At 39.4% G+C, this 27,753-nt stretch overlaps 1 protein-coding gene across 1 annotated transcript in view; it reads left to right on the top strand.

Annotated features, from left to right (window-relative positions):
- Nucleotides 1-1,781: 1,781 nt before the first annotated feature.
- The window catches only part of ARFGEF3 (ARFGEF family member 3), a gene marked incomplete at its 5' end in the record, with an annotated part of 52,302 nt that continues 26,330 nt past the window's right edge, over nt 1,782-27,753 (top strand). Inside the window, 15 exon segments of the mRNA XM_029086712.1 lie at nt 1,782-1,850; nt 4,086-4,217; nt 6,424-6,546; nt 8,035-8,077; nt 9,057-9,135; nt 12,499-12,603; nt 15,324-15,648; nt 17,052-17,164; nt 17,910-18,820; nt 22,332-22,415; nt 23,596-23,762; nt 25,028-25,193; nt 26,578-26,685; nt 26,935-27,150; nt 27,402-27,512. Coding sequence (XP_028942545.1) covers nt 1,782-1,850; nt 4,086-4,217; nt 6,424-6,546; nt 8,035-8,077; nt 9,057-9,135; nt 12,499-12,603; nt 15,324-15,648; nt 17,052-17,164; nt 17,910-18,820; nt 22,332-22,415; nt 23,596-23,762; nt 25,028-25,193; nt 26,578-26,685; nt 26,935-27,150; nt 27,402-27,512 — 2,752 coding nt within the window.

Raw genomic sequence — 27,753 nt, forward strand, 5'->3', positions numbered from 1 at the left:
AACTCCAGCCCAGCCAGACCCAATACAAAACTTTTCAATCTGACTGTCACAATGTGCAGGAGGTTATTTATGTTCTCCTCCAGAAAAATGGCACGCTCATCTGTAGACAGGCTCTGCTATCTGTACCTGTAAGAGCAAGTAACTAATGCTCAATGCTTCTCTTGTACGATGAGTTCAAATTCCCCAACGGTTATTAAATGCCTGTTTCCCAGTAATGGATTTTTCCTCTGTCCCTGATGCACAATAACTGCAGAGAGGAGTATTCTTCCAAGTGGAGATTCAATAGTAATGATGGGTGTTCAGTGGCTGCAGCATGCTAAGTGCTGTATTAGAGTTGTCTGCTTCTCCTGACCTGCAGATCAGAATTTTTTTTTTCTTTCTGAAGGCTCTGAGATGGTTCTAGAGATCTCTAGGGAGATGATACAGCTTACACCTGAGAGGTGATGTACTTTGCTGCTTCAGGTTGTTAAATTACAGTTGTCTACCGTTCCACTGTAATGTGAAAACTGCACAAAACAATAAAAAGTCAGAAAAATAGCACTTTTACAGAGACCTAAGGACAATAATCTTCTCAAACATGCATCCCTTTGCCTCCTTTTTTTGTTCGTTTGTTTGCAAGCTCTGATCAGACACACTGTGGCAAAGTTGTTTGTTTGTTTTGCTTTCTAGACTAAAGGGATTACCCCAGGGTATTGTGCATTAGTAGCTGTCACAGAACTAGTCATAAAATAAAAACCTAGTACTGCTGAGAAGCATGTAACAAATAAAAGTAATGGTTAACAGTCAGTAATGCTAACTGATTTGGTGCCCTGAATTTCCTTGTGAATCAGAGAGAGAACAGTAGTTCTTAGGTGCTGAGGAAGTTGTAGGGACCAATACATTAGTGTTAATGTGATTGATATTTTCCTGGTATGCTTATCTCAAAAAAACTCAGGCTATTTCAGACCAAACAAAGCATAAATTCCTGTACTTGAGGGATTTTATGCTTTGAAGGAGAGAGGACAGTAAGTAGCTCAGACTCTCTCAGTCTTCCATCAGGCTGGACGGACTGGAAGGGGAGATGGGAAGGGAGGGAAGGAGGACATCTCCAGACACTAAAGGCTTTACACCTCAGCACCTCTCACCATTTTTCCCCACTCACCCACTACTCTAACCCCTGGTAGCTCACATCACATTCCCACTCCCCTTCTCTTCAAAGTAAGGTGTTGGACGGGGCTTTTAGTTCTTACTCCTCCTGCTGAGTTCAAGACAGGACAAGCCTTCCCCCATGAATTGGGGCTTATGAATTGATTTTAGCTGCTCGTTATCAAGTTAATATAATACACTTATTGGAAATATCCTAGGCTGGGAAATCTTCACGTCAAACAGTAATTAATGGTTTGTTTCACATAATACATATAAATCCCTGTCACCTCAGTAATAATTTGTATGCATTCTTCCCTTCCTCCTTTGTTACACTGATAGAAATGGATGGAAGGATTGATTATAAATCATACAAAGCTTTTGGATAAAATATGAATAGATTCTGGCTATTGAGTTCAAGGCCAGAGCTGATCACTGGATTGTCTTTTCTTCCGTGGTCAGACGTAGGAAATGGTGATAAATAATCCATTGAGCTGTACCTCTAGGGCCAACAGTTGCAACTTCTCAGGAGGAAGCAATTTGATTGTCCTTTTTCCTTTATCCCAGTAACACATGGTGCAAAGCACGTGGGTCGGGAAGGGAGGCGATAACAGATGGATCTTAATTTTTTTTCCTCCCTCTCTCTCTTTTGATTCAAGGTCTTGCTCTGTATAACATATACCTCCACATTTGAGCTGAATGGGAGTTCAGTGTTGAAGATTGCTGAGGTAAGTGCTTCTGTCATGCCATTGCTTGTGTCACTTAACGTTCCCCTGCTACCTAGAGTGTGTCTTCCATACATACCCTGAAACTGAACTAGTTCAAATCACAACTACCATCTTAAGGACTGGTATTACTTTATGTATGGTGTGAAGAAAGAGATGCAAGTTGGACAGGGCTGATGGGCTTGCATGGGAAGGCACTTTTTGGAAACTGACTGACAACTGTGTACTACAGTGTTGCACATTTACTAGTCCTCATATTTACTTGGCTTTGCCTTTTGCAATAGAAAAATTTCCTTGAGTTCTTTATAATACAGCATTGTGCTGATTCCTTACCTGGTGCAAGTCTAAAACTAATGAAGTTTCCTGGAGAGAGACATGTAGGCCATGATGTGCCATGTTAGCACAAGTGCCACAATGTGCCTTGTTACCCTTGTGTGTATCTTTTTCCTAATACATCCGAGTAAAAGTTTTGTTACACCTTTAGATATATGGTGTTGTCCCGGTGCTATTAGTCACTCTTCTCCCATTATTCCATTGGATTTTGGTCTGAATTAAATTGCAAAGGAGCTTTGGCTGTAGAAAAAACATACCTGCAGGTCTATTAAGTGAGCCTTTGTAGATGGGTGATATTTGTAGTATAGTGTATAGCAAGTCATGAGGCTGTTTGCTCAGGTTAGAGAAGATGCACGGGAACACTTAATCCTCCTGTGCAGCACATGCTGGTGTGGGCACAATATATTATAAAATTATATTGTTAACGTGATATGGGGAGAGCTAAGGTCCATGGAGCAATGTAGAGGTTACATACATGTCCTATACTCCAAGTTTATGTAGACATTTAGAGATGTTTTCTTTCTCAGGTGTCCCAAACTGAAGAAAATACAGATAGTTGCCCACACTGCAGTTTTTCTCAGCAGACTTTTTAACATGCAAGGCAAAAGCTGATTAATTCAGCTTAGGGCATCTCTTTGCTGTAGTTAAGAGAGTTTTAGCTTAGACAAAATACTTACAGGGAAAAGCATGTAATGGCCCTAAACCTTTCAGATTTCACTCCTTAAGAGCACTGCTTAAGACTGGGGGAATATGGTCCATCAGTCCTGGTCTGTGTGCTATAAGCTGTATCAGAAATCATATTTTATGTTCTCTGTAAATTTGGGTAACAATAGAACTGTTATTAGTTTAAAGCATCCTGACAAATGTCAGTTTTCTTTCATGGAGTGGAGTTAAACCCTGCTGTTCTTGGTAGCTGCACTTCACTTTCATTCCCAAATGACCAGCCTAGCTCTTAAAAACCTTTGCTAGTATACTGGTACAAGTTAGCACAATGATAGTTTGTCTTTTTTTCCTTTAAAATGAACAGGAGTCCTGATGCAGGCTGATGAGGTGTGCCAGAAAGCAAACAAAACTTTCATTTCCTTCAGGGAACTGGAACAAGCTGTAATACAGAGCATGCGTGTTTCTATTTGGAGTGTTTGGAGGTACAGCTATTTTCCCCACGCACCTCAAGAAAATATTGCCTCAGTGAATGCATAGGTCTTTCTAATTAGCAAGTCTTGGCAGGCTCATACACGCTTCCTCAGGTTCTTCCTGGTCAGGTTTTAGATAAAGCAAAGGCTGTAGCAGGTGGACTCAATATGCCTTTGTGTCTGAATTCTGTAACCTATAAGCAGTAGGAAACAGAAAACTATTTCCAAGTTCAGCATTTGCTTGGCCTCAGCATTTATTGTTTTGACTTGCTCTAAGGGAAAGGTGGCAGAGAGGAGCCTTCTGCTCCAGTGCCTGTGCTATTTAGTTAAGTTAATCCCTTAGTTTTCCTAGCCTGCCCTCTATAGCAAAGTGGAGCCACTACAGAACTGGAAAGGTGTTGCCTGGGTTACTGTTAGAACTCTCTGAGGACTCTCTGACAAACAAGGCTACAGTCTGGCCATTTTGCTCTGCCTGATCGTTCTCAATTCATGTGTACAAAATAACGGCACCCCAAATCTTTATGGATATTTTCAGCTTCAAATTATAAAAGCATCCAACATGAAGAGTACTATATTTTGTGGCTTAAATATTGAGAACAGACTAAATCTTACTGTGTGCACCTTCCCATGCTTGCCTAGAACCCTGCAAGAAAATTTAGTTTGTCCTCTGACTGTTGCTTGGTTTTATGTGTGTATTTGTTACTCCTGTCTACCTTTGGAGGTTTGTTTGTGTTGTGTTTCATTGGCTAACCCTTCTGTGTTTTGCTCTTAGTTGTGTTTTGCATGTCATAGAGCTGGAAGTCCCCGAATGCATGAAATGATCAAAATGTCCATTGCACACCTCCTTGAGGCCCTCAGCTCTCGCATTTTTACTGGTGCTTCTTCATCAATGGCTTTTCACAAGGTATCTTGCCCAGCCATTTTGGAACACAGGCCTCTGTAAGATCAGAGCTCAAGTGGACAGTACTGTTGCTCATTAGCCAGCATGGGGAAGGGGAGAGAAAAAGGAGAGATAAACCATGCTCTTTCCAGAAAGTCAGCCTACCTCTAAGAATGGTATTTCATCAATAATTCGGGTACTCTAAAGATTTACAGCTCAAGAGAGTGATATCAGCAGCACTGGAATGGTTTGGCATCTGTGAAGGGCTGTACATGGTTAACAGGCTTTAGGGTTTTTTTGAACACTGGAGTTCAGGGGATAGCTGAATGATGGGCAGAGTTCGTCCAGGCCTTCTTTTAACTTACAAGACCATCTTCATCACTGACTGATTGATCTCAAGCTAAATAAAATCCTTTATTTTTGGGAGGCATTATTTGAGGGGCTCTTGGAATCTAGAAAAGGGGCAACGGGAATGAGATATGCTGTTGATTTGGTCCCTTATAGCCTGAAAATGCATCCAGCTGTAACCTGTTCTAGTGTATTGTCAAAGGATGTAATCAATCTCTGTTTATGTCATTTGCATAGTGTTTCTAGAATGAGATGATGAGAGAAAAGCTCTGGAGTGTTATCTCTTAGTATAGTTGTAAAATAGGGGAAAATAAGGCAAGAACCATAGTCAAGTAGCTTCTATGTGTGACGTCTTAGAGACTTTGAGAGCACCCAAAGTGAGAAGATCAAAAGGGTCTTGGGAACATACCTGTTGTTTTCCGCTCTAACAAACACAGAAATGTGCCAGCAACGTGATCATCTTAAACTTCATAGCCTTGAGCCCACAGACATTCTTTCTCAGTCAATGGATTAGCTTGGTTTCATTTCAGTAGGATTAGAAACAATCAAGAGTGTTGTCTATGTGCCCATGCCAATACTGATTAGCCTATATAATCAGATCACTTCTGTTTTCCCTCTTAAAAACTCATCCTCATTAGGGAACTATAAAAATGGCTTTACATTATATATTATCCTTCTCATTCAAAAACGTACACCAGGTGTGTTTATGTATACTCTTCATTCATATTATTTATACTATATTTTTAATTACTTTTTTTCCACAGCTAGTTTAATCTATAATCATGGTTCTTCTCACTAGCCATATATCTGAATGATTGCAAAAAAAAAAAAAAAAACCACAAAGACTGAAAAGTATATGAACAGTCACTTACATTTTTAATGGTCATTGCTAACAGTAAAACTCCGCGTAGGCCAAAGGACCAAAACTGCTTATTTGAGTCACAGTCTGAGAAGGTTGTAGCACACGGTTCTGTTGCAAACAGCTGCAAACTCAGCTGCATCAGGACTGTTAGCCACTTAGTAGTTACTGTGCAGTAGTTACAGTGGTTACTACAGTTAAAGCAGGTCTTCCAGAGACCCAACACCTCCCACAGAATATCTGATCAAGGATAGAAACTGCGTTTTGCAGTGTGCTGTCCCCAGGATCCTAGCAGCCTTGTGCTTTGGTGACTATTTGCATAATAACATCTGAGGGCAAAAGTCAAGCATGACTCTGATCACAGCACAGCGTTAAAAAACTGCAAGCAGCTGGGCATGGAGCTGGGAACTGCGTGATCCATCAGTGTTCTTTCATTGCAGCCTTGGCTCCCGTGGGATCTCTGAGCTGAGGAGCTGTCAGGTTGATTGCCAGGTGTTAAAAGGCAATAATTTATGTTATTTATGGTAAAACAGTATTGTTTTTTCTGTATTAGGCTTTCAGATGTGCTACAGTAGTTAATAATTAATTATAGAAAAAGTGGTGAATACTTGTATACAACAGAAGCAACAACCTTAAAAATTGGAGGGTATTTACGTTGCAGATACAGACTTGCAGAGTGATAGTTACAAATAAGTACTTAGAAATCGAAGCAGCGTTTAGGGAATTATCTACAGAGCAAGGCAAGTGCCAAAATCACTTGTGTTTGACAGAAGGGAAAGATGCTGCCTGTTTTGCCTTACCGTTCCTGCAGCTGTGAGACTCACTGATGAATTGCGTGCTGCTTCTGAATGCTACTTACTCAGTTTTCCATGTTGCCGAAAACTTTTTATGTGCTAATAAACCAGTGTGAAATAGTAAGGAAGGCTGACTATCTGCATGTGAGAGACCTTGGTATCCTCCTAAACTGTGTTACTGGTAAGTTACAGTTGATATCTATGTGCTGCTATCTTGTTTCCTCATTAGGTTTGCATTGAGACATATGTATCTAGCTGTCACCAGCGGAGCATTAACACCGCTGTGCGGGCAACCCTCAGCCAAATGTTGAGTGACTTGACTTTACAGTTACGACAAAAGCAAGAAAATATGGTGAGCCTTCTGGCATCAACAAATGGTTCCGTGTCCATGGCTGCAGTGTATTGTACTGGCTTGTTGTGCCTTATGGCTTTTATTTGACAATTTCACAATTAATCCTGTTTAAAAGCTTTTTTGGGCTCTGACTCTGCACCTGTCTCAGAGCAGTCTGTTGGAAACACAGCTCTCCCATTGTCAGTTCTACTTGCATGGTTTTTTTTTTTTCTCCTTCCATTAAGCAAAAAGAGGCTTTGCTCTGATGTCAGGCTACCTTGGCCTTTTCCTTTTCCATTCTTTATTTTGTTTTCTTATTTACCTAAGGATCATTGAAATCCTTTTGCCAAAAGTTTTTGCATGACAAATATTTATATAAACAAAGCAAATTCTTGACTAAGTAAAGTATAATTTTGATTTTTCTTCTACTTTTTTGCAGGAGATAATTTCAGCTTATGAAATACAGCAAAAAAATAAATTCTATTTATTGCACTATTAAATCCATGAGAGCTGTTTGGATGAAATCCCAGCACATTGTCAGTAAAACTGTAAATGTTCTGGGCACATGTGATATTACATTGGCTTCTTACATTTGTTCGTGCTGCTTTGTGTATTTTCATGTTATCCAAAAAGTACCATTCATAAAAATCAGTTTCTGTTTATTAGGAAAATTTAAGGACTGTAGTTGTACAGATTATTTTCCTTACAACTGTTTTGGGTTAAGATGATCAATTCTGTTTTGAATTATTAGACTATTATTTATAAACTAATGAGCAACTGCAGAACAGAATTAATCAGTTTACTTATCTTCTGTCTGTGCTCTGTTCCTACACAAAAAAAAAAAAAAAAACAAAAAAAAAAAACAAAAACAAAAACATGCAAACCAAACCCAGAAGTTTTGACATTTAATTTTGGGTCTGAAAGTTGAATTTTGTTAGTTCTGTTCTTAGCTGCATTTAGTTCCTGGAAGGTTGCTCTTGGTGCTTGAGAGGAGAATTTGGCTTGACCCCTTTGTGCATTGATAGGAAGAATCCTATACCACAGCTGAACCAAGGGATGTAAGAGGTCATTTCCATTTCCTGACAGCCATTAATTGTGTTGGCACTGTAATATTAACGTTGACAATGTGGTAAACTGTCTAATACTCAGTTGATTTGAGGTTCTAAGTATTTTGTGAAATCTAGACTGTGCTTTCCTCTCAGTTACTTTCAGTGTGACTTACATGCCTAGTTATTACTGAGGTTTTTTAGGTGTAGGAAATCTCTTAAGGACTTGCAAATCCTAGTTCAGCTTAATGAGATGTGAGTTTGTTAAATATAAATTACTGTTAAAACAGATCTTAAGGAATTTTTGAAAATGTTATGCAAAAGCTTCACTTAAAAAAACCTAACAAACAAAAACCCCAGAACAGATAGAGAGTATAGATTTGTTAAGAAAGCTCTGCTGTTAAAGTATTGCTTTTACAGTGTTTTTCTACTGCTTCTACACCACCTTTTCTTTCCTTAACAGACAGTTGAAAACCATGACACCTTGCAGAAAGTCAAGACTCAAGGTATTTGTACCACTTTTTTAGTAACTTCTTCCAATCCAGCTTTTCTAATCTCCACTTTCCTTTTGTCAGCACAGTACTGTTTGATGTCAAAGGAATTGCATCTTCAGGATTTCTTACCTTCTTCATAGAACTGAGACAGCCCTGTTAGTTCCTAGTATTTTCAGTCATGTCTTCATCTGGACCATGGTAACAGCATTGCACTTAACATAAACTATTGTTTCAAGGTGCTAACTTCTGTAATAAAGGAGTTTCAGTGCTCTGGAGAAAGTTTTAGTAAGTGGCTTTATCTCCTAAATTGAAACAGTTTCGTGGAGTAGGATGCAGAATCTGAAAATGATTGTGTTATCTGCAGAGATGTGGTTTGTATAACAGCAGCTTTTGAAAGTGCATCTCTAGCAAAGGTGTGTTCACACTTGCCAAATGATTATTTTACAAGAGAATTCTTTCTATTCCTGTTTTGAGTTAACTTCCACTATCTTCCGTGATAGGTGAAAATAATCTCTGCTTTTGATCATCTCATTGGATTTCTGCAGGAGAACTTGTGTGGATGGAGGCTAAAATCTTTAAAGTGCACAAGCATCCTCTTTTAAGATCAGGACCTGATCAGACATCAGAAACTGTGTAGCAGAGACAAACTACAGGGAGAGATACATAAATTTTAGCTGCCATGTAGAAGTACTGGAGCCAGTCCTTTTAAAATTATTTATTAATATACTTATTATCTGAATTGGATTTCAGCTAGTCTTCTGTAAATGCATGTAAACAATCAGTGCTCTCCTCAGATTTAATATTACTGCTTTTTCATTGTGTGGAGATCACTTTCCAATCTAGGACTTTTCCTACTGCATCTTTTTTATTAATTTTGGCAGCCCTGCTCATTGTTTAGAAGCTTTGAACAACTCTGAAAGTCTATGCAGTGAGCTGAGGTTGTAATCCATCTGCACATATGTAATGCCTCTGATCTTTGTCCTTTTTGGAGGTACTTCCACTGAGGCTCTTTGTGATGATGTTGTATCTGTCCTCACTGTGCTCTGTGAGAAACTCCAGGCTGTCATAAAGTAAGTTATTTCAGTTTATAATTGGAGATTGAGAGTATCACTGATACATGTGATTGCACTGTTGTAGTTCTGGGATTATGGAGAAAAATTGTACTTCAGTGAAGTGTTTATTAGAGGAAGTGTTGTTCATGATGCATTAATTTGGTCGTCACTTGAGATGAAAAGCTAATTTGCCTTATCTGTGCACTGTTCAGCTTTAAAGAGCTTCCAGTAAATCTCATCTATAAGTAACTCCCGTACAGCAAAATACTTGTCAAAGGAGAATTTTTCTTTTCTGGCTTGAAAGCAACCATTGTAGAGAGAACAATTACAAGAGATATGGAAAAATTTAACAGAAACATTTAATATGCAGAATGAATTAATATGTCCTTCTTAGAAAGGCAGCATTTATCCAATTGAAATAATTTGCATTACCAAAGCATTCCTTAAATTTAAAAATATCATACACTCTATCTGCTTGGAAATGCATGAGCCTGACTTCCAAAATGCAGTTATTATGGGCATTAATAGGGTGTTACACTGCATTAAAATACTAGAGTCTCCTGTTGGCCAGTACTGTGACAGTAAATACTTACTCATGAGTTCAAAATTACTTCCTGTGGCATTTTAGCACCGTTCAACTACTGGTCTATTAAGGAATGAGACAATAAAAAGCCTCAAGTGTTAGAGAGGTAACAAACTGGCCAAAAGCAATGCAAACATTATACAGCAGTTATTTAAAAACTGGAAATATAGCAGACTGGAAATACTTTGAAAGTTTTAAGGGAAAAACAAATTCTTACTTAATGACACTGTTTCTGTATCAGTAAAATAAGATTGCTACTTGCTACTACTGCCAGTTGCAAGTCACCTGAGTGGTAGTGAAAAAGCCAGTCTGAAACTATTTTAAATGTAGCATAAAGTTGTCTCTTTGGTTGGACCATATGTCTCTGAAAGTAGTCTGTGATGAACTTGGGGAAATGGGGGAAATACAAAACAAGCATGCATTGGTACTTCCTTTTATACGCTCTATCATTTTCAGAAAGTCTGTGGCTTAGGAACTACCAGAGCCAAAGACAGCACAGACATCTTTGTGTGCAGTTCTTCTATAGGCTTTCCTCCCAGGAGTGTCTCTAATTACAGCAAGATTTGAATGGGAAGAGTGCCTTACCTAGCATTATTTAAACAGTGTCAGCATTTGGGAAAACAAAAGCAGGTTTCTGAATCTTCTAAAGGATCTTTTTTTTTTTTTTTTTTTTTCAGTTGTATGCATAGTTACAGGGCAATAAAAAGAGATCTTCCAAAGTGTGTATCTAACAATAGGAAGTGGCAAAACCAGCTGAAAGATTAATTCTTTGTATTAAATTTTGCCCACACATGAAGCTATAAACAGATATAATCTTATAAGTGTTGTCCACCAAATGATAATCACTTTAAATTACTGGTTATGAAATATCAAAACTACACTACTTGAAAGGATCTCTCAAAATCACTGAAAGTCTTTTAAAAAATTATCTGCTATCCCAGCTCCCCATAAAACTGTATGGAATTAGAACAGATTGAGGAATTTAGATTGTAGATAAAGTACAATAATAAGAAATACAGAGGACTTAAAAATACTGAGCCTTGATTTAGTTCATGCTTGTAATTATGTACCTAGACTGTTAGGATCTCTAATTATGTGCAAAGCATAGTAAAGGATTCTGACTGAATCTGAGGAAAATAAATTTAATTATGATGGCTTGTTAAAGAAATAACTCCATTAATGAAAAGACTTTATATCTTTTAAAGCCAATTTTGGCATCTCCTTCCAAACACTTCATTGTCAGCAGCTTAACTTTCTAACCTCCATATCACTGAAGTGAGGTTTTAGTGTGCTATACTGCCTGTTCTATAACTTTAGTTAATAATTTTAATTTCTTCTTCTAAATTTCAAGATTATTATTTGGTTTTGAGGGAGGCACAGCTGTGAGTGATGAGGAAGAATTCAGGGAGGTGAATTTCTTTCTCTGGACCACTGGTGGCTTTGGTGACTAGAATTTGTGGCAGCAGTGATATGAACATAACAGCTATGCTGAGGTGTGCAGGAGTGCAATGTTTATTTCTTACCTGCAGGAAAACAAGTTGGTAGTAAGAGGCATCAGAGCAGTCAAGAGTGCGGGGATGCCCTGTGCATGCCCATGTAAGCATCAGCTGCAAGATGTTGATGATCTGCATTAAGACACATTGTAAGAAAAGCTTAAGTCAGGAGAGAAAGCAATTGTATCTGGAATGTGTGTATCTTTCCAGATAGGTGCGGACTGTTGTGACAAAAAGGCTATCACCTCTAAAATAATAACCAGCCAGCAGTTTTAAACCCTCCGTAGCACAGGGTTAGAAATCTAGCTTTGAGCCTCAGGTTTCAGTGTTTTCTGCATGGCATGTGAAACAAGTACTGTCCCACTTGTATGAAAATTCTTCTATGTGAACAAAAGGAATTCAGGCAGTAAAAGAAGAGCAGATATTTCTCATTCCTTTATTTCAGTTAAGATAAATCCATCCTTTACAGATGCCTTTACCTACCATCATACATGAGAAAATACATTCCTCCAGGTCTCATCTTGGACCAACAACGAATGATTAAATTCTAGTCATTTTAAGAATGAAAACCAGAATGTGAGTGCAGTTGGCATGGGGAGTTCCTTTAATAAGGCAGACCTCAGCCTTGCTTGTCTCCTGAATCCTGCAGATAATTCTGAGGGTAGGTACACGCACATTGTATGTTACAAGTGCATCAGTTCCAGGTGTACACAGGATCTTTTAATGTTCTTTCTCAGGAAGCTCACTTTGTGTTTATGGTTTTGACAGAGTAACTGTCAAGGACCTGAAAGGTAGCCATGTCATCATGTGAGTTTTTGCCTGTAGTCATTGACTTCTGCCTATTGTGGTTGTAATCAAGAAAAGAGAAAAAATAACCAGAAGAGAGCAGCCTAAATGCCCTTCAGATTGCCTGAAAAAACTATCCAATAATCAAAAATCTTCCAGTTGTCTCATTTTCCTCTGTTTAAGGGTTCCTCCCTTAAACTGAATTTGAATAATTATTTCTGTTTTCTTCTTCCTCTTTTTTCCACATAGATTTTTAAAAAAATTTTCACTCTGAAATTTGATTAATGAAATCTGTTTTCTTTCTGTTATTACAAAAAGTAGCATATCGCTGCATGTGATCAGTACAAAATAAATGGGATGATAAAAATGGTCACACCATTATAAATCCTTAGGAAGAAGGAAAATAAATCACTGCTGTAAATTATGGTATAATTTCCGAACGAACTAATGTAGTTGTTTTAGAAAATTAAATAATCTTTGTTTTAATGTGATGTGAATGGTATCTTTTCTCTTTGCCAGTGACAATCGTCAACTTCAGCTTCTTTACTTGGAGTGCATCCTCTCCATGTTAAACAGCTCCTCTCCCAGCATGCACCAGCACAAAGGATTCACTGATCTAATATGGTGAGTACATCTGAAGACTAATGCAAATATTCAGTTTGTAAGTATAAAAGGACCTTCTCCCCCTATCCATGCAAACAAACCTGTAATAAATCTCTAGCCGTGAGCAGAGCTCACTGTTAACCTACTATCAGTTCATTCAGTGCCTCATATAAGATTGATTAGGACCTCATGCTCAGCTAGCACATTAAATCACTGTAGTGAATTCTAGCTGTAATGAAATCTAATGTATTTGGCCAGAACAGAAAATCTCTTACACTTTCTGCAATAGTTCAGATTTCTGCTTCCCGTAGGAGGGTGCTGTACAGATTCTTGCTGCTCTGATGCAGTAATACAGGAAGATAAGCAGAATTAATGTCAGATGGTGTGCTAGTGACTGGAAATGCTTATGACCTGCATTGTATAAGGGCTGAGTCTAAATGGTCTTCATGGTGCTTCCGCTTTATCAAGAAATCCTCTTTTTAATACACTAAACGAGAAAGGCTTGATGTCTTTAGTGTTCATATCTGCCTCTAAATAGTTTGATACCATCACCTCAGAGCACCTGAAATAATCTTTTTCCCTCTTTTTGTTTGCAGTAGTGGGGTTTTTTTATAACATATGGATAATTGAGTCATAGTAATAAAGCAGTAATATAACTAATATGCTGTTCCTTGCAGTCCGTGCCCATCCTGTGACCTTGGTGGATGATTGTGTTAAGAAAAGATACACAACTCCTAATGGCAGATGTGTTTCTTGTGCTTTTACCTGTAATTTTTGAAATGGAAGTGTTTGACTTGGGCCCGAGTCTAAGGATGAAATATGTAGAGGCATCCATAACTTCCCTTGCTGTCCCAGGAAAGTCAGTGGCTGCTGGACTGTGAGGTCTTCAGGTTGATAACACTTGGCAGCATTGCACAGGGACCCTGTTCTGAAGCCTCTGGGAGCTCTAATGTAAGAGCAGAATTCTCTTTTTTTCATGGCAAACCCATTTCAAAAGTTTATGCCCTTGAATTTCACCCAACCCTTTGTTTATGCTTATATGGCTGAGTGTGAGTCCGTTCTATAAGCAAGGTCACTGAAATGATGTTGGTTAAAAGAAAACACTTCCTCATTTATATTAAATTTACCCAGTTTATGCTGCAAATCTATAGGTGTTTGTATTTGTAACTCTGTATCATGAGGACAAGCCATCAGGGGCAGGATTACTTAAGCTGTACTGCTGCCAAGGAATGTGCAACCTCCAACTACATGTTTAAGATGAAGTGGAAAAAAGCCCACAAAACACTAGGAAGACACGAAACAGCTTAAACTGCAAACATCATTTTGAATATATAACGGTGTAAGTACACACAGTTCCATTAGCTGTCTAGTAAAGCTGTGAACCAAACTGATAGTTGTCTTTGTTCTTTAAGGAGCTGTTGCCTACATGCACACAGTTTTCTCTCTGGCTGGCACTTTGTAGTCAGTTCTCAACAGAAGGTAAAGAAGAGAGCAGACAGAGAAGATTTAGCTCTGTGTTCTTCTGACAGCGTTCGCCATAGTTTGATACAGAAACACTTTGATGGGACTAAGATGTGATGGAGAATATGCTGCTGTTGCAACTTGTGATTATGCCTGCTTCGAGGCCAGCACGTTTCTTAAGCAATGAATTGATATGTTTTGAAGTGTACCTGATTGGAGAAAGAAATGGAATAAGCAGACTCAAAGTTATTATCTGCTAACTGATTAAAAGCTGTTTTCAATTTCTGTGACTTCAGGAAGCTGAGCTGTTTTAGCAAGCGTGTTAAGAGAAGCAATGAAAGTTCTGTGCTGCATAAAAATCTTGAGAAAATAAGATGTACTTACCCATAAGTATGTGTTACTTTTTATGCTAAATCATTGCTTGTCATTGCATGCTTGCTTTATGTTCCAGCTTGAACCTCTGAGGCATGTGGGTGAGAATCAGGTTTAGGACAGCATTCTCATGCAGCACTTGTCTTTTTAAATTAGGGTCTTGCAGACTGAAGTAAAATGTCAACTGCATGAGTGCAAAGCTGAAGTAACAGCTAGTGGAGCAAAGTGCTGAGTTGTTTTTGGCTCTGGTTCCACAGAAAAGTGATCTGCTGATGTGGAATCACTTATCTTGAGTGTTCATGCAGAAAGACAGTTGAAGGAAGGATGGCATTTTTAGCGTATAGTGGCATACGAGGAGTTCCAGTGCACACTTTGAGTTACTATAGAAGGCTTTCATTATGTTCTCAAAAGCTAGCAAGAGGCTCACAACTAAGGGTGCTTACTAAAAAACATGCATGTGCAGTTCAGTGATGGAACATCAGGCCTTCTAGTTAACATAGATTGGTTTTTGTTTGGTCAGATTTTTTTAAAGCTCCCAAGTTGGACTGAAGAAGAAACACTTGGCAGTAGAAACCTACAATTTCTACCTCGTGATAGGTTGCAGCCAATGAAAGAGGCAGGCAGGCTATTCTGTAAGTGGCAGCGCTGTGCAGCAACATGAACTTGCAAAATCAGTATCATGTTTATAAAGCACCCAAAAGTATTCCCATGTGTACTAACATGCTGATGCTTCAGAGATGAAAAAAACCTGGTGTAATTTGTTGCTCTATCTAGGCACTGCTGTTAACTGATCATTAAAACAAGAGTGTGTATCTCATTTAACTGTGGGCTATTTTCAATCTGTTCCTGTGAGTTGTTTTGTTTGGTTTTTTTTCAATTACCATCTGCTGCTTTTCTCTTTTTCTCAGGAAGCAACTGTGTCCAGCCCTAGTAGTAATCCTGGGAAATCCAATCCATGACAAAACTATCACCTCTGCCCACAGCAGCATCTGCCTTGAGGCTGATTCACCTTCCTCAGGGATCTCTGATCATGGCCGGGGTTCAGGTTGTTCCTCCACAGCACCTGCTCTTAGTGGGCCAGTTGCACGGACCATATATTATATTGCAGCAGAACTGGTTCGACTGGTGGGATCAGTGGAATCCATGAAGCCTGTGCTGCAGTCTCTCTATCACCGTATGTTGCTTTACCCACCACCTCAGCACCGGGTAGAAGCCATCAAAATTATGAAAGAGGTAGGATAATCATGTGCAAATCCAAGCATGTAAAGCAAAATGTTTATTTAACAGTAAATGTTGCTGCTACATGCATACCAGTCCATTCCATGCCTTAGCACTAGAGATGTTGAAATTGCCCTTTCTGAGCACAGCTGTTACATCAAAGCCACTCTGACAAATATTTTTAGTTTTACAACATGGTAATAGCTATATTTGTCTCCATAACGCAAGCTGCTATGGCAACTCTGTCAGCGTTCATGCTGTGGTACTGCATGGAGCATATTTTATCACTGAGTCATGACTGCTCTTTTGGGTGAGATACAGTATAGTGATCCAGTTCTCAACTTCTTTGGCATCTTTCCCCACTCTTTGCTTTTGCTAGAAGGAGGCATTCATCCTCATAGGGTAGTATTCCAGGCATTAAGGTGAATATGTGCTTTGATTACATGCCAGGTTTTTGAAATACCATTTCCTTGAGCTTTATTAGAATAGCCACAAGGAAGCTGCCAATGTCTTAAGCAGCCATGTCAAGACCAGCCCATTCTGGCCTCTTGCTCAGAGCCTCTGACAGCACTAGAGCTGGAGCATTGTGAGACTACTTTGAGCAGCAGCTGAAATCATGGACTCTACCATTTCACATGTGCAGCTTTCTTCTCATGTCGTGGAACACAAGGCATCTTACATAATTTGTAGGAACAGTGGTCTCTCTTAGAGGACTTTTGTTCTAGCTTGTGCATACGTGGGCTGTTCTATGTCTGAAGATCTCTCCTAACACCTCAGCCACTGTGTTGTTGTCTGAACTGGCAGTCACCCTCGCACTTGTCTTCCTCTAATTTTATACAATAGCAAGATGACAACTGAAGTTTTAGGAGAAGCTCAGTCTAATGTTGTTTCCTGCAGGACATATCTTTTACCTCTTTCTGTTTATTGATATGAGCTTGTTTGTAAAGCCTTCTCCATGTATTTCCTGGTGAGTATTAAGAGGATGCCACCCATCAGGTTGAGTCAGAAAGAGTCACTTTGCCTAATTTTGCATGACTGTATCATTTTGTAACTGTGTGACTGAATAGAAAGGCCTCCTTTTGTATATAATATAATGCAAGATACTTGCTCTATATTTAGGCATGAAGATTGTCTAGTGTGCAGTATCAATTGAAACATATTCAGTCAAAAATGTAAGGCAGTGGAGAACATTCTCTGTGTGATTTTTATTTAATATTCTGCTCTCCTTTATCTGCTTTTCTGCCTTTAAAAAGAGGAAAGGTAGCTTTAATAAGTAGAACATCAGTGTGCTGTTTTCCTTTGAGAAATTACAGTACTGCTACCTTGGTTTCTGGGGCTTGATAGAAACATGACTCATTTATTGAGTTTAAATAATGCTTAGATAATCCTCTGGTAACTTCTGTTTCCTTTCCTTTCAGATACTTGGCAGTCCTCGACGGCTTTGTGATTTGGCAGGGCCTTGCTCTTCTGAGTCAGAATCCAGGAAGAGGTCTATTTCTAAAAGGAAATCCCATCTGGATCTTCTGAAGCTGTATGCTTTGTTTCCTCCTTTAGCCTCTTCTCTCTTAAACCTGTGCGCATAGGACATGTAAACAGTTGTACCTTCAAAGGCATACCCAAATGTGAGCCAGGGTATGTCCCTGGTTAAATGAGCTGTGAAAGTGGAAGAGGGGTGAAAGGTCTTAACTGGTTTGTCGTCATTCTGAGCCTCTTTGTAAAGGCATAGATAACTACCTTTTGGATTTTGCCAAAAGTACCCAAATATGCTGGTTTAGAGCTGGAAATTCTTGGCTTTGGGTCCCTAACCTTGCAGTGAAATAACTGTGTGCTTATTTAGATGTACATTTCCAAGATGAAGTCAACGGAGGTAATAAAAAACTTAAACATTGTCAGACTGAGCAAGAAAGATTCTCAGTTCTTATAAAGATCGTATCTTGTAGTTAAGATAATTTTAAGGATACAGATGGCTTCAAATTTAGCTTCAGTTGGGTGCTGAGATTTTTTTTCATTGAAAGTGCTTGTCTGCAATGGAAAACATGCTGTGCATGCTGGTACAAATGCACAGTATCCCTGGTTGTCACTCCCTTTATAGAGTGGCCGTGTCCACACGGGAGACATAATAATTTGTTCTAATACTAGTAGTCTTTCTCAGGAGTAGTCTTACAGGATAATTCCACTTCATTTTTTCCTGGTAATGGAGGGATGGTGTTGGGTGATAGTGACATACACTCAGTATATGTGCTGCATCGCTTAAATAAACTCTGTTTTAATTGTAGTATCATGGATGGGATGACAGAAGCATGTATCAAAGGTGGTATTGAAGCATGTTATGCTTCAGTGTCCTGCGTCTTTGCCCTGCTTGGAGCATTAGATGAGCTGAGCCAAGGGAGGGGTCTTAGTGAAGAGCAGATCCAGCTGCTGCTGCGGCGCTTAGAAGAATTGAAGGATGGGACCGAGACGAGCAGGGACTCCATGGAGATCAATGATGCTGACTTTAGGTGGCAGAGGCGCATCCTGTCCTCAGAAAATCCTGCTTGGGAATCAGGAAATGAGAAGAGTCCTGATATTAGCATTAGTGTTACCACAGACACTGGTCAGACCACTTTGGAAGGGGATATGGGACAGACAACTCCAGAGGATAATCCAGAAAGTCAAAAAAACTCATTGCCATCTCCAGCTGGACATGAAAGCAAAGAGATTCGTTACAGAGAACCGGAGTCAGAAACCATTGACCAGCCAGATGTTGTTCAGAGAAGCCACACCATAGTCTATCCAGATATAACTAACTTCTTATCGGTTGATTGCAAGACCCGGTCCTATGGATCCAGATACAGTGAAAGTAACTTCAGTGTAGATGAACAGGACCTTTCTAGAACTGAGTTTGATTCGTGCGATCAGTATTCCATGGCAGCAGAGAAGGATTCAGGCAGGTCAGATGTCTCAGACATAGGCTCTGACAATTGCTCCCTGGCTGACGAGGAGCAGACACCACGGGATTGTCCAGGTCACAGGTCCTTACGTACTGCTGCTCTCTCTCTGAAATTGCTGAAAAACCAAGAAGCAGACCAGCACAGTGCGCGGCTGTTTATCCAGTCACTTGAAGCTCTTCTTCCTCGGCTTGTGGCTCTTCCCAGCATAGAGGAGGTGGATGGAGCACTGCAGAGCTTCTCTTCAACCTTCTGCTCAGGTTTGCAAGCAAATATTTACTGTCTAACCAGGATGCACACTGTGACAACGCTGTACAAAGATTCTCTTGTAGGATTTCATCTTCAGAGAACATATCCAGAATAAGGAGATTTGTGCTTTACAAAGCACGTTCCTCCAGAGCAGCACACTTTAGGGCAAAGCAAATTGAATATGCAGGCACTGATTCAAAGCGAGGTCAATCCATTAACTCTTAACAGGCTTTGGATTACATCCTCAGTCAATAGAGAAATCAAATTTTCTGTAGTAAGATACCTGTTCAGAGGTTCGTGAAGATCTGTTGAGAAGACTTGCACATGGTGTCATTAAAGAGAGGTTGGGGTTGCCTCTTAGCATGAAAGGGGTGTGGGGGAGGACCATCACCTTTAAGTATCTTAGTACATCACTGCATTACTATTAGTAATGCAGCCTTGCAAAGAAGGTGATAAAAGTTCCACAGCAGTAAGCTCTTGAAAGGATAAGAAAAGAGGAACAACTCTCTTCTTCACTCTTCTGTTTTTCTTAATGCTGCTATCTGTCATTACTGTAAATGCAAAGCTCAAAGTAAAAAATAGTTAAAGATCTTAATTTTTAAGAGATTAAATACCTGCAATTCTTTCAGGGTTAGAACCTTTGGAATCTTGACTTGGTCAACTGAACAAAAAAACACCATGTAAAGGCTAGTTTGTCCTGTTGATAGTATATTTAAAATGTGTGTGTGTGCGTGTGTGTGTGTGTATATATATACACACACACACACACACACACATATATATATGTGTATATATATATATGTTTAGGTGGGTTTCTTTTTCCTGATAGTGGCCAAAGTGGAAATGTTTGTTAAAATATATTTTTCTGTTTCTTTAACTTAATTCACCACAACTGCCTTTCCTATTGCTCCTCTCCTAATCATTGCTTCATTCATTTGTGCTCTCTCCCATGCATTAAACTCATACAGAGTCAGAAGGGATGCCTCCTATCATCATGCAGCATAGTTTAGATATGAATCTGGGTGAATAAGCTGATATTCCTGATACTCTGTTTAAATGTTGCCCAAATAAACCCTAACTCAGGAAGATGGTAAATGACATTCTTAAGAAACATTGGCCATGTTATATTACAGAACAGAGATATCTTAAAGGGGGCATTAATATTAATTACATGCATAATTGAAGTGCTCAAAAGCATCCTTTCTGTCACAAGGGATTTCTTTTTCCTGAAAAAGAGTGAGTTTATGCCAAAAGACCAAGACTAGAACTCTAGCTCAAACTTTTGCACATTTGTTGCCTTGTGCACGAGTATATCGTATCTTTTCTCTTTTGTCTGTCAAATCCCTTTAGGACGTTTTAAAGCATTGGAAGAGGCAGACCTAGCAGACATGTAGATCTTATGGCTAAATGTAACTTTTGTTGTCATTCAGTATGTCTAATTAGTATGACTAATACAGCGAGAAAGATGGAAGAATATCACTTGATTTACACATTAAGTCCATAATTTCTCGTTTGTATATCTCCCTTAAGAAGATACCTCATCTTGGACTTAGACTGTTGAGTTGAGGAAGACCTTTCACTTTCCTAAGAAAGCCACCCCCCTGGCTAAATACGTACTTAAAAATGTGTACCATGTTTTCAGTCTGATTTGGTGAAGTATTCTTAGGTGATGCCATTCAGTAAGGAGTCATGGAAAAATATAGTAGCAAGTTACTGTACTAATTAGCTTGGAAGAGGTATCCTGGTGTTTTTGTAGAGCTGTGGCTGCAAGAGAAGTGTAATTTTGTGCTCTCACAAGATCTGTGTAGATCATGTTTCAGTTGGACACCTGGAATGAGACTCAATCCAGCTAAAACAGTCCCTTAACTTGTACCTCAGATCTTAAGCAAAAGTCCATCAGTCCTCCTGAGGTGAGGACTTGTGTTCCTGTGGAGGTGAGAAGCATGAGTTTGAAGACCTGTAGAGAGAGAGACTTACTAAAGTTAAAACACATGTCTGGGGGTAGGGACTCCCCCTGGAGAGCTTCTGAGACACTAGTCTGATCTGCCTCTGTAGGCAATGTTTGAGTCCTTACTTCAGGACTCCTTTGTTAGCACAAACAATTCAAGACACAAATTAAGTGATGAAGTTAGAGGAATTGGTCCTATTTGTTGCACGTACAATATTTATTCATGTATAACTGCTGAAGAACACATTAGGAAATTGGAGTATTGGTTAAGATTCCAGTTGAGAAAAGAGAGAGGTGCAGTTCTGAGAGCAGACAGTACGGAAGCAGTATTTTTGTGTTTCTGAGAGACTTTGTTTAACTGCTTTTTTTCATTTTTCAATTTTTCTTACACTTCAGAGTGTAACTAAAATTTAGTAGTCTTTCCTACAGGCTAGGTACTTGAATAGTATTGTAATATTGCTATGTTCTTGTAGAACTGAAAAACAATGAAAGGAGCTAGGAATTTGAGGCATTGTTGCCAGATAAAACCAATGCCAAAATTTCCTTAGTGATACTGAAGTGTGATGTCTGTCTTAAAAAATACCAAATTATCTCAAAATTCTCAACATTATCTTGACATGCACAAAACATTGTTTGCATTTTTTCTGGACCTCCTTTTACCTGTCCAATTTAAATGAACTGTTGTCTCTGTTAAGACAGTGTGCTAATCTCTGGCAGATTTTTATAATTAAAGTTGATGATCAGTATTATCTTAATTCAGACATAACTATTCTCATGAACTGCAGTGTCAAGGCATTAATTCTAAAAATTGTGTGCCATTGTGTGAGTAATCATAGCACCTCTTTTCAGTTTGGATTCCATACCTTTTAGCAGCAAGGTTTTTATGTTGTTAAGCATCATTGCAAGTTTTTGCATCAGCTAATCTGCTTTTGAAATCTCAGCGTCTCTCAAATGTAGTTGTTTATTTTCCCATATTTTAGAGGAAATTAGGGACCGTATTTTTCCCAAACACTTTTGGGTATTCAAATACACACCTACTATGTAGTAGCTACTTTTCCTTGCAGTTATACACCTTCCTTTTTAATTGTAGTCTTGTATAGGAGGTTGAACATCTTAAAAAATATTTTAATGCAAAATAAAGTGGGCTTTTTTTTTTTTTTTCTTTTATGTACCTCTCTGCCTTGAGTTTTTTATTACTCTTGCAGATTCTAGTCCCCAAGGTACATATTTAAGAGAGATAAGGCATCAAATCAATATATTCTAGCTACATCAATATCATGATCCTCCATCCAACAGAGTGTTAAGATACATCTTTGCCTTCAGTGATGAAGGAGTCACTGGAGCTACTCACAGGCTACTTTCAAGCACATGGTTGCAGTTTTGGTACTAGGTAAAAATTCTCTGTTAACATTCACCACGAGAAATCTATCCCAAGCACATGTCAACCTGTGTGGGTATGGTTTGTTGCCAACCCAATCACCTCTCTTCCACAAAGGTTGCTCCCTTGAACAGCTATTCATTCTTTAGACCCACCCTGGAACAGTTACTCTCTTTCTAAATCCACCCTCAAACAGTTACTCACCTTATCCACGCCCCCAAAGTGACGACAGTGGAAAGTCCAAGAAGGCAGCAGCACAGAGCTTTCAAACCCTCACGAGGCAAGAAAAACATTTGCTTCTTTTCTGTGTGTGGATTTTTTTTAATTTTTTTTAATGTTAATGGTTTGTTGTATTTTGTCTAAGAAGAGGCATGAGCTTTATGGTGGGAGGAATGTATTCACAGTAAACCACTGCAGCAGTTAACAAATGACACAGCTTTGCTTCATCATGTAACTAACCTTGGAAGCTGGTTTTTTGTTTCATTTCAAATGTTCCTCTAGGATAAAACTTAATCCTTAATCTTCCATAATTGACATTATATGAATGGATTTCACAACTGATGTGAAAACCATGAAATATTGTGGGTCATGGGGGGATCTAATATTTCTGGTTTTTTTCATGGCTCAAACTACAGATCATGGGAATTCAATTAGGTATTGTTCATACTTGGTTTATGTTTTTCTACCAGTAGGTCAGCTAACTCAGAGAAAAATGTATGTGCTGTCCATCCTACCTAGGAGGAAGGGATTGTGCCACTGGGCATGGTTGTAGGCTGTTTCATACAAAGAGTGTTTCCAAGAGTACCGAGCGCTTACAGGTGGATTATGGGTTTGACAGAGCTCCAAGTGCTCAGCTATCTGGAAAGCAGGTCTTGTATGAACTAAACAGGGCTTGGAGTTGTAACAAGTTCCAGCCAGCTTGGCCCCAGTTATTTGTCCATGTACCTCTAGGCCATGGAGAAAATGATAATTGCAGCCTGATCCTGCAACGTTCTGAGCACTCCAGTCACCATCCAACAACTTACTTAGCCAGGGCAAATTTACTGTAAGGTTAAAAGGGCTGTCACCCTCATTAGCACCATTTGGTGCAATGTATGTTGAGTTAAGTACACAGGCTTTGCCTCTGCACCTTCCCACCTCACCTTCTCAGTTAGCATTCAGATGTACCTGGCAGTCGTCCCAATGAATGCTGGTGCTCCTTGTGTATTTCCAATTTAGCATGTTGCTTTGCTGGGCTGTGACTGGAGAGTTCAGTTTGCCTTGCAGCACTGCATTCTAGATGGATTGCTTATTTTTCTATTCCCTATTCTAGTACATTTAGTAGAGTATTTTTTACTGATGATTCATTAACTATTCTAGCAATCTGTTGATGATGAAATTATAGGGTTAGTTTTTGATTTCTTTTTTTTTCCAGGCAAAATCTGTTTAAAGTATGAGAGCTTACATGGTGTTTTTGTTAGGTATGATGCACTCACCAGGATTTGAGGGAAACCTAAATTTCAGCTTCCAGACTCTGATGAATGGAGACAGTCTCTACGTGGTCTCACATTACACTTTGCTACTCAACCTAAAATTGGCCAACTCAGACTACTACAGGAAGAAGCCTGCCCAGGCCCCTGTGTTGCTGGTGAGTTGGGGAATATGGGAAAACTCTTAAAAAAAGAAAATTTGTTTTGATTCCTTTCACCTAAAACAGCCTACACATAAAGCCTTCAGGCTGCTTGCTAAGTGGAGAAATAATAATTGCAAATGAAGCATTCTCCAAGCTGCTTATGAATCTTTCATGATAAATGTCATGCATCTGAATTACATAGCTTCTCTGTAATTCGGGAGGGGATTGAATGCTGTTTACTGATTATCATTAAAGTAGCAGTCATTTTGATGGATACTCTGTCTTCAGAAGAGATCTTCATTAGCATCGTGAGATACAGCAACTATTGTTCATGCACGTTATCAAGGGACATACCTTCATCTTGCAACTACTTTTGAGCATAATGACAAATGTCTTCCTTAATACTTGGTTTGTATTTATGCAGATAAAGACATGAGAAGTTAGAGTGAAAAATAATTAAGTTTTAGTAGTGTGAACTGATTATTTTTGTGGCACTTGGGATTCCTCAGCGTCTTGGGCTTTTTAAAAGTTGTTTTGAAGGCTGCAGGAGTTATAAAATATTAATCTATGTTTTTCAACTAAGTTGCCCAAGAAAAATTGTTTCAGAGTTTTCCTAAAGATAAAAAAATCAGTGATATATGGGGAAAAAAAATGAAAACCAACAAAAATCTATCAAAATGTGTTATTATTGCTGAGCTTCCCATGTAGAGAATTTATATTCTGGAAGACCTCAAAAACAAGTGGGTTTTAACATCATTATTAGTTCTGGTACGTTCTTCAGCAGCTGTGAGACCAAATCTGTGACTCAGAACCTTCTCTAGGAACAGCATTGTGCATAATAGGCCTGAACACGCCCAAAGTATTGTTGAAAGTAGTTCAGATATCTAACTGGACCCCAGTTCATTGATGATGACTGTCCAATGCAGAAGGCCTGATTGCTGGACAGGCAGCATTAGATGCCATAACTTCTTTTTATTGGAATTGAGATCCTACCCCTGCCTTGTGTAAATAGTGAGAGATCAGCATGTCCCATTGTCACTGTGCAACAACTGTCATTATCATTTACATCTTGCATCAACTGCAGTAAGAGAAGGGAAAGCTCCTTGTTCATGTCATTCTCTACCATAGAAACACATTACAATGCTGAGTTAATTCTTATTTTTGCATGACTTCATTTCTACTCCTGCATTCCCTTACACTCAGGAGTAGAACTAGGGGTTGAGGCTCATGTTGAAGGGCTTAGTGTTGTCTTAACATCTGGCTTTTATGGTTCTCTGCAGAAGGAGTTCATGAAGCAGGTCCAGTCCAGTGGAGTGTTGATGGTATTTTCCCAGGCCTGGGTTGAAGAACTGTACCACCAGGTACTAGAAAGGAATATGCTGGGGGAAGCTGGATACTGGGGAAGCCCTGAAGAGCACAGCCTTCCACTTATCACCATGCTGACTGGTCAGTACTATGTTACGGTGGCAAGGCTAACTTCCAAACCCATGTCTGAATCAAGCTATGGTGTTTCACAAAATTACCGGTAGAGGAATCAGACTTAACTGTGGCAGGTACTTTGATGTGTGTTTTGGATCAGACAGAAAGCTTTTGAAGCATGGATTTAATAACAGACTGTCCCTGGGAGAAGGGGGAATAGGTTTATTCACTGAACCAAAACATCTCTTAATTCTGTCAGCTTCAGTTCTGGTAGACTTGGTACCTGTTAATGATAAGCAGTAAGGCTGCTGTTTTCTTGATGTCATAGGAAAGCCATTTCAGCGTGCCCGTGGTGCAGTACAAATATAAATAGTAGCATCTGATTTCGGAAGCCTTCCACGTATTGGGCTCCCCTGGGTTCGGATTTGTGCTGGTCCAGGGATATGCCAAATGGTGCTAGAGAGAAGCTGAAAACCTAGAACACCTCTAACAATTTCTTAAAAACAATCCTTAGCTTCATTTGCAGGGAAAAAAAACCCAAATTATATCAGCTGAAAGGCAGCAAGATGTCTATGATACTGTCCTGATATAAAGTACACTGCCTGCCTGAATGTATATACTGTGTGATTACAAAGAGGTAATTAAAACAATGTATGCAGGGAGAACACTGGCTTCAGCTGCGCCATTAACTAGTAATCAAAGGGCACTGCTCTGAAAGTATTTTGCTGATTGTATTGAGCTCAGTGTTGCTTTTACCTATTGAGCTGGGAAGATGAAAGAAACACTTTGGAAAAACAATAGCCATGAGGTATGTGGAGAAGAGACAGACAGACTGGGGCTGATAGAAACTAAATCAACCTGACGTCTCTAACATTAAACTCTCTATGAGAAGCTGGTCTTTTGTTGTGTTGGAGAAAGGGTTGTATTTCTTTTGTTGAGATTGAACCTACACAAGTCTACAAAAAGTTGTGTTTAGGACATAGGATCCCAATGGATCCCTGAGGACTCAGCCTGAGGTCTGGGAACATCTAGATAGAAGATTTATCAAGTTTTGAAACGTTATACTAAGAAATGTGGAGATTTAATGGTGTGAGAAGTTCTGAACCGTAAGAAATACTATGAAATCTTGTTTGAGAGTTCTGTTGACTGTGTAAATGCAGAGGGGGGTGCTTTTGAGAGTGGGATATTTCTCCTTTTCATTAAAATGTTGGTTATACTGGGCAAAGCATAAGATGCCACAGCTCATGTTTATGCCAAGGCTTCAGAAGGCTGCCAGAAAAGAGCAACTAAAAACCATACCTGAGAAGTGAGGAGTGCTAGTACTTATTTGAACAAAGAGCTAGTAGGAGGTGTTTTCCTTATACCATCTGTGTGTCGAATAGTAATCTGTTATTTTTTAATGTTCTGGCAGACATCGACGGCTTGGGAAGCAGTGCAATCGGTGGCCAATTGATGGCATCTGCTTCAGCTCAATCTCCTCTTGCCCAAAACCGGAAGACAGATGATTCTGTTGTTGCAGGTATTAAGACTGTATTATAAGCACAAGTGTATCTACCAGCAGTGGATTTTTATTTACCATAAGCATATTCTGATAAATTGTGGTGTGGAACAATAATTTAAGGGTTAAGGGAAGTATGTCACTACATCCGACACATGAACTCGTAGTCCAGCATGCAGAGGACAAATATGACTTGTTTTTTTACCACTGAAGATAAAGCTGATGTTGTGTCATTTTCCAGTAGTAGTTGTAATGCATTTCTTACTGCAGGAGTTGCTTTTGCCCGATACCTTTTAATCGGCTGTTGGAAGAACTTAATTGACACTTTGTCCACACCACTGACTGGCCGCATGGCAGGCAGCTCCAAGGGGCTGGCCTTCATCTTGGGAGCAGAAGGAGCCAAGGAGCAGAACCAAAAGGAGAAGGACTCCATCTGCGTGAGCCTGGATGGACTGAGGCGGGCAGCACGGCTGAGCTGTGCTCTAGGTACTGCTACATGTGGGATGTCACTCATAAAAGAGGATGGTAACTTTCCTTGAAGGAATTTGGGGGAGAGAAAAGCAGCATCCTGTTCCAGTCTTGGATAGGAACCTGGACTGTAGGACTCCACATAGAGCCCACATCCACTACGGCATAGACATATCCAGCCAACTTTCTTTGACACAATCTGTTGTTGAGATTGCATGGGATTGGGGAGGAAATGCCAGTTAAATAATAATCATGTTGTTGCTTTGCAGGAGTTGCTGCTAACTGTGCATCTGCTCTTGCCCAAATGGCAGCTGCCTCCTGTGTCCAAGAAGAAAAGGAGGAAAAAGAAATCCTAGAGCCCAGTGATACTATAGCACAAGGTAGCTATGTGATTAAATTACCCGCCTTACCTCATATTGCTTGCAAAGGTGCAACTGGAAAGTACTTTGCTATGCATAGAAGAAGGACAGAGAGGAATGCTTCTGCTGTACACTACTCACTTGTAGGCATATGGGATGTATGTCTAGAGGCTTCAGTACATGTCCTGTGTTCTTAACATTATGTCACACTAATTATATTTTATATGGAACTGAAATCAGTTACCTGAACAACAGGTAAGCC

The sequence above is a fragment of the Antrostomus carolinensis genome, unplaced genomic scaffold (genome assembly GCF_000700745.2).
Source record: "Antrostomus carolinensis isolate BGI_N321 unplaced genomic scaffold, ASM70074v2 scaffold15619, whole genome shotgun sequence".
Lineage (NCBI taxonomy): Eukaryota > Metazoa > Chordata > Aves > Caprimulgiformes > Caprimulgidae > Antrostomus > Antrostomus carolinensis.